At 33.0% G+C, this 13,937-nt stretch overlaps 1 protein-coding gene across 2 annotated transcripts in view; it reads right to left on the minus strand.

Annotated features, from left to right (window-relative positions):
* Positions 1-4,020: 4,020 nt before the first annotated feature.
* Positions 4,021-13,937, minus strand: part of Ttc21b (tetratricopeptide repeat domain 21B) — an 86,812-nt gene continuing 76,895 nt past the window's right edge. For both annotated transcript variants that reach the window (XM_005315707.4, XM_021728152.3), the window contains 4 exons: positions 13,101-13,325; positions 10,133-10,253; positions 6,302-6,369; positions 4,021-4,564 (listed from right to left, as the gene is read on the minus strand). In XM_005315707.4, the coding sequence (XP_005315764.1) occupies positions 4,487-4,564; positions 6,302-6,369; positions 10,133-10,253; positions 13,101-13,325 (492 nt within the window). In that variant the 3' untranslated portion in view covers positions 4,021-4,486. The remainder of the gene's footprint in view (positions 4,565-6,301; positions 6,370-10,132; positions 10,254-13,100; positions 13,326-13,937) is intronic.

Raw genomic sequence — 13,937 nt, forward strand, 5'->3', positions numbered from 1 at the left:
AGCACCTCTTTTTGAAGTTATTTTGTTCCTTCACTCCCCTTACAAAAATCATACATTCCTCTGAACTCTAATTCTTTCAAATGTCCCCTAGATTCCATTACTTTCTTCCTCCTTCTTGTACCCTTTTCCCTTTAATAAACCGAGATGCTCAAGTAGCTCTCATCTCAAACACAAAAACTTCTCATAATCCTCTGAACTTGGTACCCTGAGTCTTGTATCTGAAAATTTTCTGTTCCATTTCTTTTTCCTCATCTTCCATCCACAGAGCTGACCTACCAGAAAGCTTTGTTCAAATTTAAAAAGGGGTTCTATTCCTCCAAGGGAATGCAGAGACAGGGTGCAAGACTTGAGGGATTTCAGCCTCCATGCATTGTCCCCTGTGGAGGGTCACTCTGTGTAGTATACACACTGCACAACCACACACTGTAGCCCTGTTTGATTTTGATTATTTCCACTGGCTTCTAGTTTATTAAATTTGGTAGGATTATTATTAAAACTCGGTTTCTTTTTGCATTCTTTGTATAACCCCCCTAGGAATTTCTGTGCTCTTATTATTCCTACTGTTACCACTTCTATTGTCAGTTTTAGACATTCTTTGTCTATCTTCTACCTCCTGATCTCTGGCAATTAAAGTAAATTAGAATTACATCTTATACGAACAAGTCAAAAATATATTGAGTTGACAGAGTATCAGCTTTTGTTTAGCTATAATTTTTTCTTCCTGTCTTTGCTAAGCAAAATAGGTTTAAATAGCAAAACACAAGTTTAGTAAGACTGCCCTCTAAAAAAATAAATATATATATAATTGTAGTATAAAATATATATATATTCATTGCAGTTACTTTTAATAAAGGCAGAGAAATAAAAATTCTCTGATATTTCATCACTCAAATGTAACTATAGGTTAGCAACTGGATTAGTTTCATTTAGTGTATGTATGTGTTTGTCTTATGTATACATCTATCTATTTTTTGGCAAATTGATCATTTATTTGGATGATTATATTTTCTGCATTTTCATGTATTTTTCAAGAATTTGAGCAGTCAACAACCTTTGAAAAAGTTTGATAAATCTTTGAAAACTCTTTTTAATAACTAGGTAGCGATCTATTAAATTTTAATACATCTGGCCACTTCTTTTATGTTGATTGTTCACCAAAACTAGTGAAAAACTTGATGTTACAATTTTTTAACTAAAAAGTTGAGGAAAAAATTATGAATATATGTATGACAAGCTTCTTTAGATTTTATATATTTAGATATAAAATTTTATATATTCTCTCATTTAATCCTTATAACCTGAGGCAAGCTATTAATACTTATATGCTTTTTTATGGATGAAAAACTGGAGGTTCAGAGAGTTTATGTAACTAAAGAAAGAGGAAACATCTAAGTGGTTGAGTGACAATTCAGATTCAGACTGGTCTGGCTTCACATCTATGTTCTCAAATGCTACACTACACTGCTTAGCAATTGTAATTCTCTTTGCTCAATTCTAAATGTGTAAGACTATTCATTCTATTTAGCTTATCTTGTTCCTCATTATTTAGCAATTTCCCTGATAAAACACTTAGTTTCATCTGCTAACCTGATAGAAACAAGGTAATTTTTTCTTACAGATATATTCTCTCTTAACTATGGAAGGCATCAAAATATACTAAATAGGCATGGGCTTCGAATCTGGTTGCGACATGATGGAATCCGGATTCTTACACTTTTTTTCTGTGACCTTAGGCACTTCATTTAATCCAAGACTCCACACAGGAGCTGAGCGCCCCCTAGTTTTGAGCTATGGGAATGTGGAGATGTGGCAAGCCAGCCCTGGGCTGTGTGTGTGAGCTGTGAACATTCTGAGCACACAAAGTGGACTGGACTGATGAAGCAGCTCTGTCTGTTTTGCCTGCTCTGCCTTTGATGATTACGCAGCAAATGAGATGGGTGTAGCCTTCCAAGATGTCAGTCAACCTGCTCACCTGCAAGATATCAGGAAACTAGACTACACCCCCTGAAACCTGACCCCTTGTCTCATTAGAATTACTTCTCCCCAATAAAACCAGGTTTGAGGCGTATTCTTTCTCTTTCTTGCCTGCCCTGTCTCTTCTGTGGGAGCTGGGTCAGAGGAGCTGTCACAGAACCCAAAGAAAAAGGTATTTCTCTGTCTGATGTCATTATTTTGTGCCAGCCCAGTTCACCTGGAGTGACTCTGACTGGTTTAGTCATGTGTCCTGACCCCTCACCTGAACAGTAAGAATACTATTTCTCTGGAGAGTTGAGTGAGAATTCAGGCACAAAGAAAAAAAAAAGTCCCTAGAATAGGATCTAACAAATGGTAGGGGTAAAATTAAAATAAAGAAAAAGGAAGTGAAAAGGAGGCTTAAGAAATAAAACAAAACTCTCATTTTACACTTTACAGATAACCAAACTGATTTGGGAATTTTTTGCTGGAAGAATAGATGTTCCACTTTCTCTAACCAATTTCCATGAGTCTAGCTTCAATGAGGCAAGTTCACTAGAACTACCAGAGGTATTCTGTTACATATTATTTCTGCCCTAGTCATCAATGGCTGTTGTAACAAAATCCCATATGCTGGGTGACCTATTAACAGAATTTGACTGCTCACAGTTCTGAGGGTTGGGTGTTTGAGATCAGAGTCTCAGCAGAGTCAGAGTCTGGTAAGGGCCCTTTTCTGCATTGCATATGGCTGATTTCTTGTATCTTCAGATGGTGAAAAAAGAGCTAAAATCTCTCTGGGGTCTCTTTTATAAAGGCACTAATCTCAATCATGATGGCTCCACATTCAGGAACTAATTACCACCCAATGGTTGCAACTTCTCACACCATCACTTTAACACATGAATTTGGACAGGCACAAAATTCAGTCCATAGTGATATGCTTAACAATGTCCAACTGCAGTTTAGCTCAGTGATAGACCACTTGCCTAGCATGGATGAAGCCCCCCAGGGTTGACCTCTGGCAGAGCAAAAACAGAAAATATCCATTTAGGCTGAAAGATGATTTTTCTCTTGAATTAGAGAGAAAGAGATAATGTTCCATAGTTCTAAATCTTTAGAACAAGGATAATAATGCCTTTACCCTAGCATCATAAAAGTCAAACATAATAAGACATGTAAAACTATTTTAGCAGATATGAAATGTTTCATAAATGTTCTTCTTATTAAACAGTTTTATAAAATGCCAAAAACAAAAGGTAGGCGAAAAAGAGGAATGAAGTGGGCATAATAGTCTGCACCTGTAGTTCCAGCTACTTGGAGGATATTTGAGCCTAAGAATGGAAGGTCAGAAGAGTGATATAGTGAGATCCCATCTTTGAAAAATGAATAAATAAAAATTTAAAAAATAAACAGGAATGGTTTAATTTCGTGACATATAATTGAAATTAAATGGGCACTGAAAATTGAGACAAGAATGAAATAAAAAAGAATGTAGTTAGAAATAAATATACTTGGGACATTTAAAAGCAGCAAATGATTTTAAATGCCTGTGTTTATTGCCAGTGCAAATAAAACTAAAGATTGTGTGATTACTGCATTTTTAAAGAATTGAAGAAGGTATAGACAAGGAATTAAAAATAATACCAAGAACTGAATTCATAATGGTCAGGTTAAATTTCACTGCTGTACTGGAATGCTATCAGGCACAGCTTGGTAAACAGTTGCTTTCAGTGTGCTTCCTGAGTTCCTGCTAACCAAAAGCATGTTTTTACCTTCCTCTACTGTATGACATAGGGTCTGAAATAAGACCTAGTATTCTAGGCTAAAACCACAGAGTGCTAGAAGGGTATGGATTAGTTCCTAAGAACACAATGGTACTGAGAGCAGGAAGCATATGCTCAACAAAGGGGAGGGAAATTCACTCTTTATACTTTTCCGGAAAAGGTTTTCTAAGAAAGTCTCATTTTCTCCTATCTTAACCTTAACAGTGCAAACTTCATAGGGAGCTTAACCTGCTTTTGCAAAACTTAATGTGTATCTTGAGTTCCAGGAACAATGTAAGCCATATATTTATAAAATCTTTATTAAAATATATATTTAAAATACACATTGTTTTTTTCATAAATTATCTACAAGCCTTTGAGATATGGAATATAACAAAAAATTTTTAACAGATAACAAGGCATTTTAAATACACTTCCCATTACTGACACTCCTTAGAAAAGATACAGGACACTAACTAGAGTTTAACAAAAAATATTTTTTATAGAAACAAGTTATAGTCTATACTACAGAATTACCAAATCCACACCTAATTAAAAGAGAATGAAACAGACCAGTTCTCATTCAACTTCTCCATTAGAAAATAGCAAGTTGATACAGGCTTCTATTTACATACAGCAGCAGCCTCTGCTGGAGAAAGAAAAGTATGCTTCTGTTCCAAAGCATTAGCTCAACCTATTTTGAACTGGAAGAACTCAAAATTAGAGCTACTTCATATCCTGTTTAACAAAGTAAGCTAAAATTATTATTTTCAAGGTCTTAAAGATGAGCGGGCCTTATCAAGAATATCCTTTCTGATTTTTGGATAAGATGGATATGCTTCAAGAACCTGTAAAAAGAAAAAAAGCAAAAGAACTTGTAATTGACTATTGAGAACTAAGGAGCTATAAAACTTCCTATAAAGGAGCATTTACAGTTGAAATTTTATTGTATTAATACTGTGACTACAACACTTTTGGAGGGTGACATCTTAGATGTAATATGATGACTCATTTATAGATGTTCTCATTAATAGATGAGAACAAGAGAAAACATGAATATCACATATGAACATATGAAAACCACATGTGAAAATTTAACAAAAATAACTGCTTCCTTAATAGATGAGTTGTAGAAAACAATCATGTACCAATGATTTAAAGTACTTTGGTAATTTAGCTACTCATTGTATTTGATAAACTGTTGGAGAGTGATTTTTAACCAGGAGCACATGTCAAATTTACCTGGAGTGATTTTGAAATATACAGATTTCCAGGCTGAGTCTAAAAAATGAGGAGATACTAATTTTGCCCCTATGATAGGGACTGACTTAGTGGTGCTCCACCACTAAGCTATATCCTAGTCTTTTTAAAAAATATTTACTTTTTACTTATAGGTGGGCACATATCTTTATTTTATTTTATTTTTTTATGTGGTGCTGAGGATTGAACCCAGCGCCTCGTGTGTGCTTGTCGTGAATTCTACCTCTGAGCCACAATCCCAGCCCCATATCCCAGTCTTTTTAATATCTTTTTTTTTGAGACAAAGATAACTGCTTCTTTAATAGACGAGTTGCAGAAAACAATTATGTACTCATGATTTAAAGTACTTTTTTAATTTGCCCAAGCTGGCCTTTAACTTGAGATCTTCTTGCCTCAGCTTTCTGAGTAGCAAGGATTAAATTTGTACTACCATACTCAGGTGAGATAGTAATGTTTTAAAAAAGATAACTCCATGAGTGATTCCAATGTATAACTTTAATGTACAACCTTAACCCTAATGAGGGAGGAACACTGAAGGATAGGCTCAGTAATTAAACACAAGCCTCAAGGCCAAGTATCTACTAAAATGATGCTGATACACAGCTTTCAGATAAGGGACATCAAAAATTAAAAAACAAAAGACCTTTTCTAAGGAGCTTTTCTTGGAGCTGTTTGCAATATTAATAAAATGGCTTACATAGAAAATCAATGGGGCAATGTACGTACAAAGGACTCTGGGAATTCTAAAAGTGAAATTTGCGTATTTGTCATTTTAGTAGGGAATGAATTACAGAACTGTAATTATATAACTTCTAACTTAGAGCATACCTATCATTCCTAGTTTATAAATCTGAATTCTCTACTACACAGATTTAGACACATTCACAGGAACCCAGAGAATCTATACTACCTTCAAATATCTTCCAACTTCAGCTTCATTTAATGTTTCTCCCACTAGCCTGTCTTTAAATTGACACAAACATTTTATTATTTGAGACCCAATTAAAAACACATGTAATCTTTATTATTTTCTAAATTTTAAATGAGAATCTCTCCAAAATATATTTAATAAGTCATTTAACTAAAAGACTACATTCTCTATTTCTATTCTTTCTATTTTTCTTTTTATTTTTTTTTGTACTAGGGAATGAACCCAGGGGCAATTAACCACTGAGTTACAGCCTCAGCTTCCCAAGGTGCTGAGATTATAGGTATGCTCCACCAGCCTGCCTCTACTTCCATTCTAGTGTATCTTGAGATCACACTAAAAGTAGGAAGCTTTGAATCTTAAAAAAAAAAAAATCAAGAAATCTAAATTTGTTTACCTGGTGACATATGTCAATTGCATCCACATATCTTTTCGCTTTTAAATAATTAAATGCCAGTTTGTATCCTGTTAAGAAACACACACGCACACACAAACACAGAAAAAAAGCATAGTGATATAAATATTGCTAGCATTACTTTTTGTGTATGTGTGTGCCTCCTTCTCTGTTTGCTTACTTAATTGAGAAGTCCTGATGGAGGGGTGACTTAATACCTTACAGAGAAGTGATAAAATGATAGAAGGGGGAGTGAAATGAAAGAAGAGCAAGAAGAAAAGAAGGCACAGCTAGAAAAATGGACAACAGTGAATATACTGTGGGGTGAGAAGACCAACATCCCACAAGTTGTATTTCCATTCCTTACTAGAAAAGTCTTATTTATTTCAGGTTAGAGCAGAAACTTATCATAGTTATTCATTTATATAGTGTAGACTCACTGAACACTCCTAGAGTAAGGAATTTTAAGTTCTAGTAGAAGAGAAATTACATTGTTTAAATAAGTAAATCAATAATTTCTAAACTGAGATAAGTGTTATGAAGTCAAGATACAAGTCAAGAGTTATAATAAGGCAGTTGAACCAAGGAGGAAGAGGTGCCAGGGGATGTTTCAAATCTGAAGGATGAAGCATAAATGAAGGCAGGCTGGGAATCGAGAACACTTTCAGTTAATACAGTGGTAAGACACATAGAAGCCAAATAATCTCAGAGAACATGGTGAGAAAACCACGCTGGTGAGCAATACAGAGGAGTGGGGGTTAGTCATCAAATGTTCCACATAAATGATTAGTGAGAATTATTATAATCACCGATACTTAGGAATGAAACTGACCCAATTATGTTGTGTGCATGTACAAATATGTAACAACACATTCCACCGGACTACAACTACAAGGCACTGACAAAAAATTCTGGAGAAAAAAGAAAAAAATGTTTGTCTTTTACTGTGGACAAATTAGTAGAAAGCTTTAAGGCATTCTTAAATGATTGTTGCTGTTCTGTAAAAATGCTATAAAAATAAGAAAACTAATGAGAGGATAACTAACAGTAGCTGTGTACTTGGTAGGTAAGATAAAAAACACTGTAAAATAATAAGTAATCATAAATATATCACTTTACATCTTTGAAACGAAGTAGGAAATATAAATACTGCTCATGTCTCTTAACAAAAATATCAATATAATTTATAAAATTTCAAACAAACATTTGAAAAGAATTCCTGGTTAATATAATCATACAGTTGTAAAAAGAAATAGGAATGAACTAAAATTCAATATGTCATGTAAATATCTTAAATTCATACATACACCGACCCCCCATACACACAATACTGCCACATATGAAAACAAGAAGTTTCAAAGAAGTAAACTCAAAGTTATCAAATAATCCTAAAATGAACTAATACATAGTGACATTTAAAAGGAAATCAATTTAAGATGTCATACCAACCATCATTTACATGGTAATTTAAGTTTTAGTTTGTGGCTTCTGACTAGCTTTAGGCAAGTTGCTTGAGCTGTCAGTTTCAAGTTTCCTCATCCATAAAATGGGGAAAACAACTCCTCCTTCTCTTAGAATAATTTTAAAAATCAACTGGTACACTTATTATAAAATACTTAATATTTTTAAAGTACCACATAAATATTAACATTTTTTTCCTGTGGAAGCACTAAATTATAATTACAGAATCTTAATGTTGGAAGAAACTTGATAGATCATCTTGTGCAAAAACATTTCAGGAAATAAAGGATTAGAAAGAACAAGGAACAAGGAAGATATACACTGCAGCTGCATTACACCTGTCAAATACATAAGAACTCAACTATGTGACATCTGGAGAAAAGAAGAGCACAGAAAACAACATAGTTGAGCATCTCTCAGTTCCTTGTGTCCTCTTTCTTTTCCCTTTTAAAAAATGTTCTTATTGTATATGTTAATATAAGATGCATAACATTTTATACAAATATGTGTATATAAAATACAATATATAATATTTCCCCTTTCTCTCTTTCTCAGTCTGTCTCTCTCTCTCTCTTTGTGTGATTACTACAACCACACAGATCCTATTCATTTTGTTGTTGTCTTTCACAGTAATAACAATCAATTCTGAAATCTATGGAAAGAGGATGAACAAGATTTTAAAGGTTTCTTGATAACTGAAAAAGTGAAATACATTGTTCATATGAACAGGTGTTTGGAGTACTGAAAGCAATACCAATCATAAGGAAGAACCTAAAGAATAAATTGAGAGTTTATGAGAAAACACACTAAAGCAAAGCTGGAAGAACTAATAAAAATCGTCCACAAAACACAATGCAGTGAAAAAGATAGTGAGTTGGATTCTCTGTATTTACTGCATCTTTCCAAGAACAGAATTAGATAAATAATTAAACTGCTAGATGTAGTCCCTCTGTTGAATAAAATGTCAAAATTACATAAGTTTTAAGGATATTTAAAAAGTTCTCATTTTGCAAACTATTTCGTAAGATACATATTATCTGGGAACAAAAAATACTGTAAAAATCATTAGTTTCTATGCTTTATGCAAATCTAATAAAAAGACCAGACCTCAGAAAAAATACAAAGTGAAGGAAGTCCTGAACGAATGGCAGTTTGTGTGAAGATGATAAGACCACAAATTAGACACTGCAACATGGCTGCCCAAAACACTGATGCCATGTTGGGTTGAATTAGCAGCTAGAAAATGCCTAATCAGAAGAAAAACATACCTTCACCATACCACAACTAGAAAAATTAGATTTGAGAACAAATTCATTTATGACACAATAAGTCAGAGGGGTATGTACAAATCAAACAGCATTTTCCACAACCCATCCTCTACATCTCAGTTGTCCTCCTCCTCCTCGTCCCCCTCCTCTCCTTCTTCAACCCTCCTCTCCTTCTCCTTCTCCTTTTTCTTGTTTTAAATAAATAATAAAATTTCACAAGTGTTTCAAAGAATAATCTGGTAATATTATTTTAGAGCTTTGAAAGGACAGAAACGAGTAAGGTAAGACTTAAAATCAAGTCAGTGGACAAGTAACTGATCATGGTTTGGAGAGGAGCTTTAAGAGAGACATGATGAAGGTTCCAACTAAAGGGTTGTTACAGGTTAGAGGGAAAGGATTACGGATTGTTCCAGAGAATAGATCTGGGCAATTTGAATGAAACATATTCTAGGTCACTAAGAACAAAAAGGACAGCATGGGCTAAGCTCCCTCACAATGCAGGATTAGGTTAGTCACTAAGTATATTTCAGATATTTCCCATAGTAGACTATCATTCCTCAAATAAACACCGTACAAATGCTGGAGCTAAATGATGTTTCTCAGAAGAAAAGCAACAACTTATGGTCAAATAACTGTGGGAAATATGGCATTTCTGTGATATCTGTTACAATGCACATGCATGCTTTAAGGCTTTGAGAATAACTATAGTCAAGAAACTTGGGTGACTTGATTAAATGCAATGTTTGCCTAACCGATTGATAATGGGACACTTTTTTTGGGGGGGACAGCATTACTGTTTTCAAAATAGCAGAGAGTTAAAGAAGAGAAAAGGGTAAAATTAGACTAGATGTCCTCTATGATGACTAAGTACAAGTTTGGACCTCAAGAAATTCTACTTAACTAGTTATCTGAAGATAATAATTTATTATGAATACAGAATATATTCTCAGAAAGGTTGACAATGAAAGTTGGCTCTTGGTATATTTTGTTCTGAAAAACAAAACAAAACAAACAAACAAACAAAAAACCTCCATTGTACTTAAATGAAGGTTTATAAATAAAGGAGTTTTCCAATGAAAATCTAGTGCCTATTTTGTAAACTCACCTACTGCTGGATTTGTCTGATTGCCACGTTTCCATGCAATCTCATAGTTTAAGGCAGCATCTGTATATCCTTGCTCTTTTTCCATAATATATCCCATGTATTCATAAGCTTTGCAGCAAGACTAAAGAAAAATGAAAGATACATTAATAGATTAAACCTGAAACAACTAAGATTTCATGAGATGTTTATGAGTGTAGAGATCAATCATATTAACCCATTTAAATGGTACATAAAACAAGACTTTCAGCCGCAACTATGCAATTAAATAATGGGGATGCCAAATCCCCATCCCACATCTTTCAGAATGAGAATTTTAAAAACAAATTCAGAAAAATATATCAGGGTATGTGTATTTTATGAATATACATGTACATTATTCATAATAAATAATTTGAATACATATAAATGCAGAAATAAGAGTATATTGAACTCCATGAACCTATAACTTACTTTGAAAAACTGACGTGACTAATATTGTCTCACCTGTATCCCACACACTTGTGCTTCTATATTATCAGGAAAAACCCCCTCAGATATTATTTCATCAACACATGTTAGTATGCCTTTCTATAAAATAAAGACTTTCTTTAACATAACCATATGTCATGGCACATGATGATTAAAGTAGCAACTCCTTAATTACCACAGAACTAGTCAGTATTCAAATTGCAAACTGTCTCGATATAATTTTTAAAACAATTTGTAGTTTCTTAAAATGATTCATAGAAGGCTCACATACTGAGACTAGGTGAAATGTCCCCTAATTCTTTTTTTTTAATCTGTATGTCTTTTGCTGCCTGTCTCTTTCTGCTCTCTTCTTTTGATTAAATATTAGTACACACTAACAAGAATACTTTACCCTGAAGTTCCTCTTAACTCAGATTAAGTTGAGTGCATTCTTGAGGTGTTATGAGTCTATGTCATTGACATTCCCTGGAAATTGTAATGAGATCCAAAGATTTGGTTTGAATATTTTATATTCAAATATTTATATATCAAATGAAATTATTATAATTTTAATTTCTTGACTTTAATAATAGAAATTTCATCAATATTTTTATTAAAGCCCTAGTCCATTAAGAATATATATAAAACTATGATAATAAGGATATAATCTTTCTCTTTTGATTCAGAATCCACTGTAGCTTGGCATAGTCCTGTCAAATTCTGTCCATTTGACATTTTAATATTTTGATTATTTATTTGCTTTTAAAAACTGCATAGAATTATTAGTTATCTTTAATACTATTTTTCTTATCTCATCCCAATCCTATCATAAATGTTGTATTCGTTAATCCTGAGACACAGAATGTCTGATTCTTCCTCTTTTTTGTGATATTAACTATTCATAAATGCATCATGGTTGAAAATGGTGATATTCTATCAGTCTTCTTCATTTATTAACTGGAAAATGTCTATAATGAGAAATGTCTCCTTATCTACTATTTGGTAGCCTAATGATTTATACAGATTATATATATATATATATATTTAAATTTTATTTATTTAGTGCAAAGAACATAAGATTAATACTTATATCTTTCCCTGCCAGGTTTAGAGACAATAGTTTATTAGTTTACTTCAGTGATACCTAACAATATTTTTTTTCTAATTTTTATGAAGGCATGGTATATTTGATGTTTCAATCCACTGCAGTAAGCATTCCTATTGGTACTTACAGCACCCACCTTTGGTTCCTGGGCATGTCTTTGACTTGGTTTCTAAGTCCCTGACATCAACCTTGATAGATTTCTTACCATCTGGCATAACAAGACGATCTAGTTTTATTTTGTACATTTCCTGCCCCATACCTGGATGACTTCCATTTTTTAATTATGTGATCCAAGGTTCCTAAGCTTTAGTTACTGAATTCATGATTCAAATATACTCATGCCTAATCAGCATGGCTAAACAAAGTTTCTAAAGCAATTATCATATTCAGTTTTGTAAGTTATTATTGGTAGTGTTCCAGCGAATAAATTTATCTGAAGAGAAAACCTTAATTCCCATACAATCTTGCTTAAATCTAAACTAAGCATGTGAGCTTCAACTCTTGTGTACTTTAGATTTTTAAAGCTTATTAACGAGTATTCTCTGTTTTCAAGGCCAATTTAACTTAAAATTGGTGTAAACGATTATTTAGAATTGTTTAAAGGTTGATAAATGGGTAGTTTTTTTTTTTAGGTTTTTAAGTTCCTAAGAAAATATCTTACCAGTGCTAGGTAATCACAATTCCTCTATGAAAAACAAATGATCCATTTCATAACTTCATTTGTTTCAAGAGAACAAATTTATGGTGATTAAAATTTTGAAGAAATTGGTATAAATTTGTGAAGATAAATATTCTTAAATTTCTAGGCCAAGTTCAATTGTTTTTCAGCAAATAACATAAATCTAAACTTTATAAAACTGTCATAATAAGACATCTCATCTTTTCTGTGTGATTAAACTTCAAAATATTCATGGAGAAGTTCATACAGACTTGAGATTTTCAATTTTGTACCTAAAGATAAGGACTTTTTATTTAATTGAATCAAAAGGTGACAAGACTTTCCCCCACTACATATTATGCATAGTGGATTCTAATACTGTGGAAATGACATGCAGCTGCAGTAAATTCATCAAGAGTATTTCTTAATAGGAGGGACATACGCCCACAATTAATGTTCTGCAATTTTCATTAGTTCTTGGATGAGATTGGTAATCACAGGAAAATGCTTGACATTCCAAAAACATTTTGTGTAAGTAGGGCATCACCACAGCTGAAATGTGAAGCTGCATAAATCTCTTTTTTCTCTTTTACTTTTCAAGGGCAAATGGCTTCTTTCATATTATTAATGTTTATTTCCTGACTGTGGTAACAATCAACATACAGTATTCAAAAAATACTCGAGAATCACAAGAAATGGACGAACACTATAATGCACAACAAAGGTGAATAATTATTTTTCACTGTTTTAACACCTACTTTATTGTGATGTAGGCACCGTTTTAATAGTTCTTCTGCCATGTCATATTTTGCTGACTGAATATAAATATCAGCAAGCAACAGCCAACTTTTCTCAAAATCATCAGCATCAATAGGATTCCAAGTCATTTTTGCAATCCGCTTCAGCTGGTTTCTAGCTTTCGGAATCTGTTTCAAGATCATATGAGCTGTTGCCATTCCCAAAAGTGCTGGAAGATTATCCTTCTGTAAGAAAACAAAACATTAGACTGCTAGACACACAACATAAATATCCTTTTTTTTTTTTTAAAAGGAAAAACATATAGAAAGCAGAAAATGCTATACAGAGCTGGCCTGTAGACTCTACCTGGATCCATCCCAGATAACTGTGATTATCATTACTATTTAATACATCAAGTAATCTCAAGCTACTAGGAAAAAACTTGATCAGGCACTGTATGGTGGAAATAATTCAGTGTCTATGCAGATGCCAAAACCTCATAATTCCAGCAATCAGTTTGAATTGATTTTTAATGGAATCAACTAGCTATTTTGGTTTTGTATTGAAACAGAAAAAGAAAACCTTTGAAATATAATATTCACTGAGCAGTTTTTATTTCAGATTTAACATTTACCTCCTTAGTTCTTTAACTTATCAAACAGGGATAAGAAAAAGACTTACATATAAACGATAGTTTATCTATCTTGACTTCTATTACTTTTTCCCTTCTTTCTTGTATTAAGAAACACCCATCTTGCCCCAATAAAGTTTGACCAATTAAATGCTACAAATAAAGGGTGCAATTGATTAATCACTTGGAAATGGTATGAAATAAGCTGATGTCTTAAAGTAGGATT

This window comes from Ictidomys tridecemlineatus, chromosome 7 (assembly GCF_052094955.1).
Source record: "Ictidomys tridecemlineatus isolate mIctTri1 chromosome 7, mIctTri1.hap1, whole genome shotgun sequence".
Taxonomy (NCBI): domain Eukaryota; kingdom Metazoa; phylum Chordata; class Mammalia; order Rodentia; family Sciuridae; genus Ictidomys; species Ictidomys tridecemlineatus.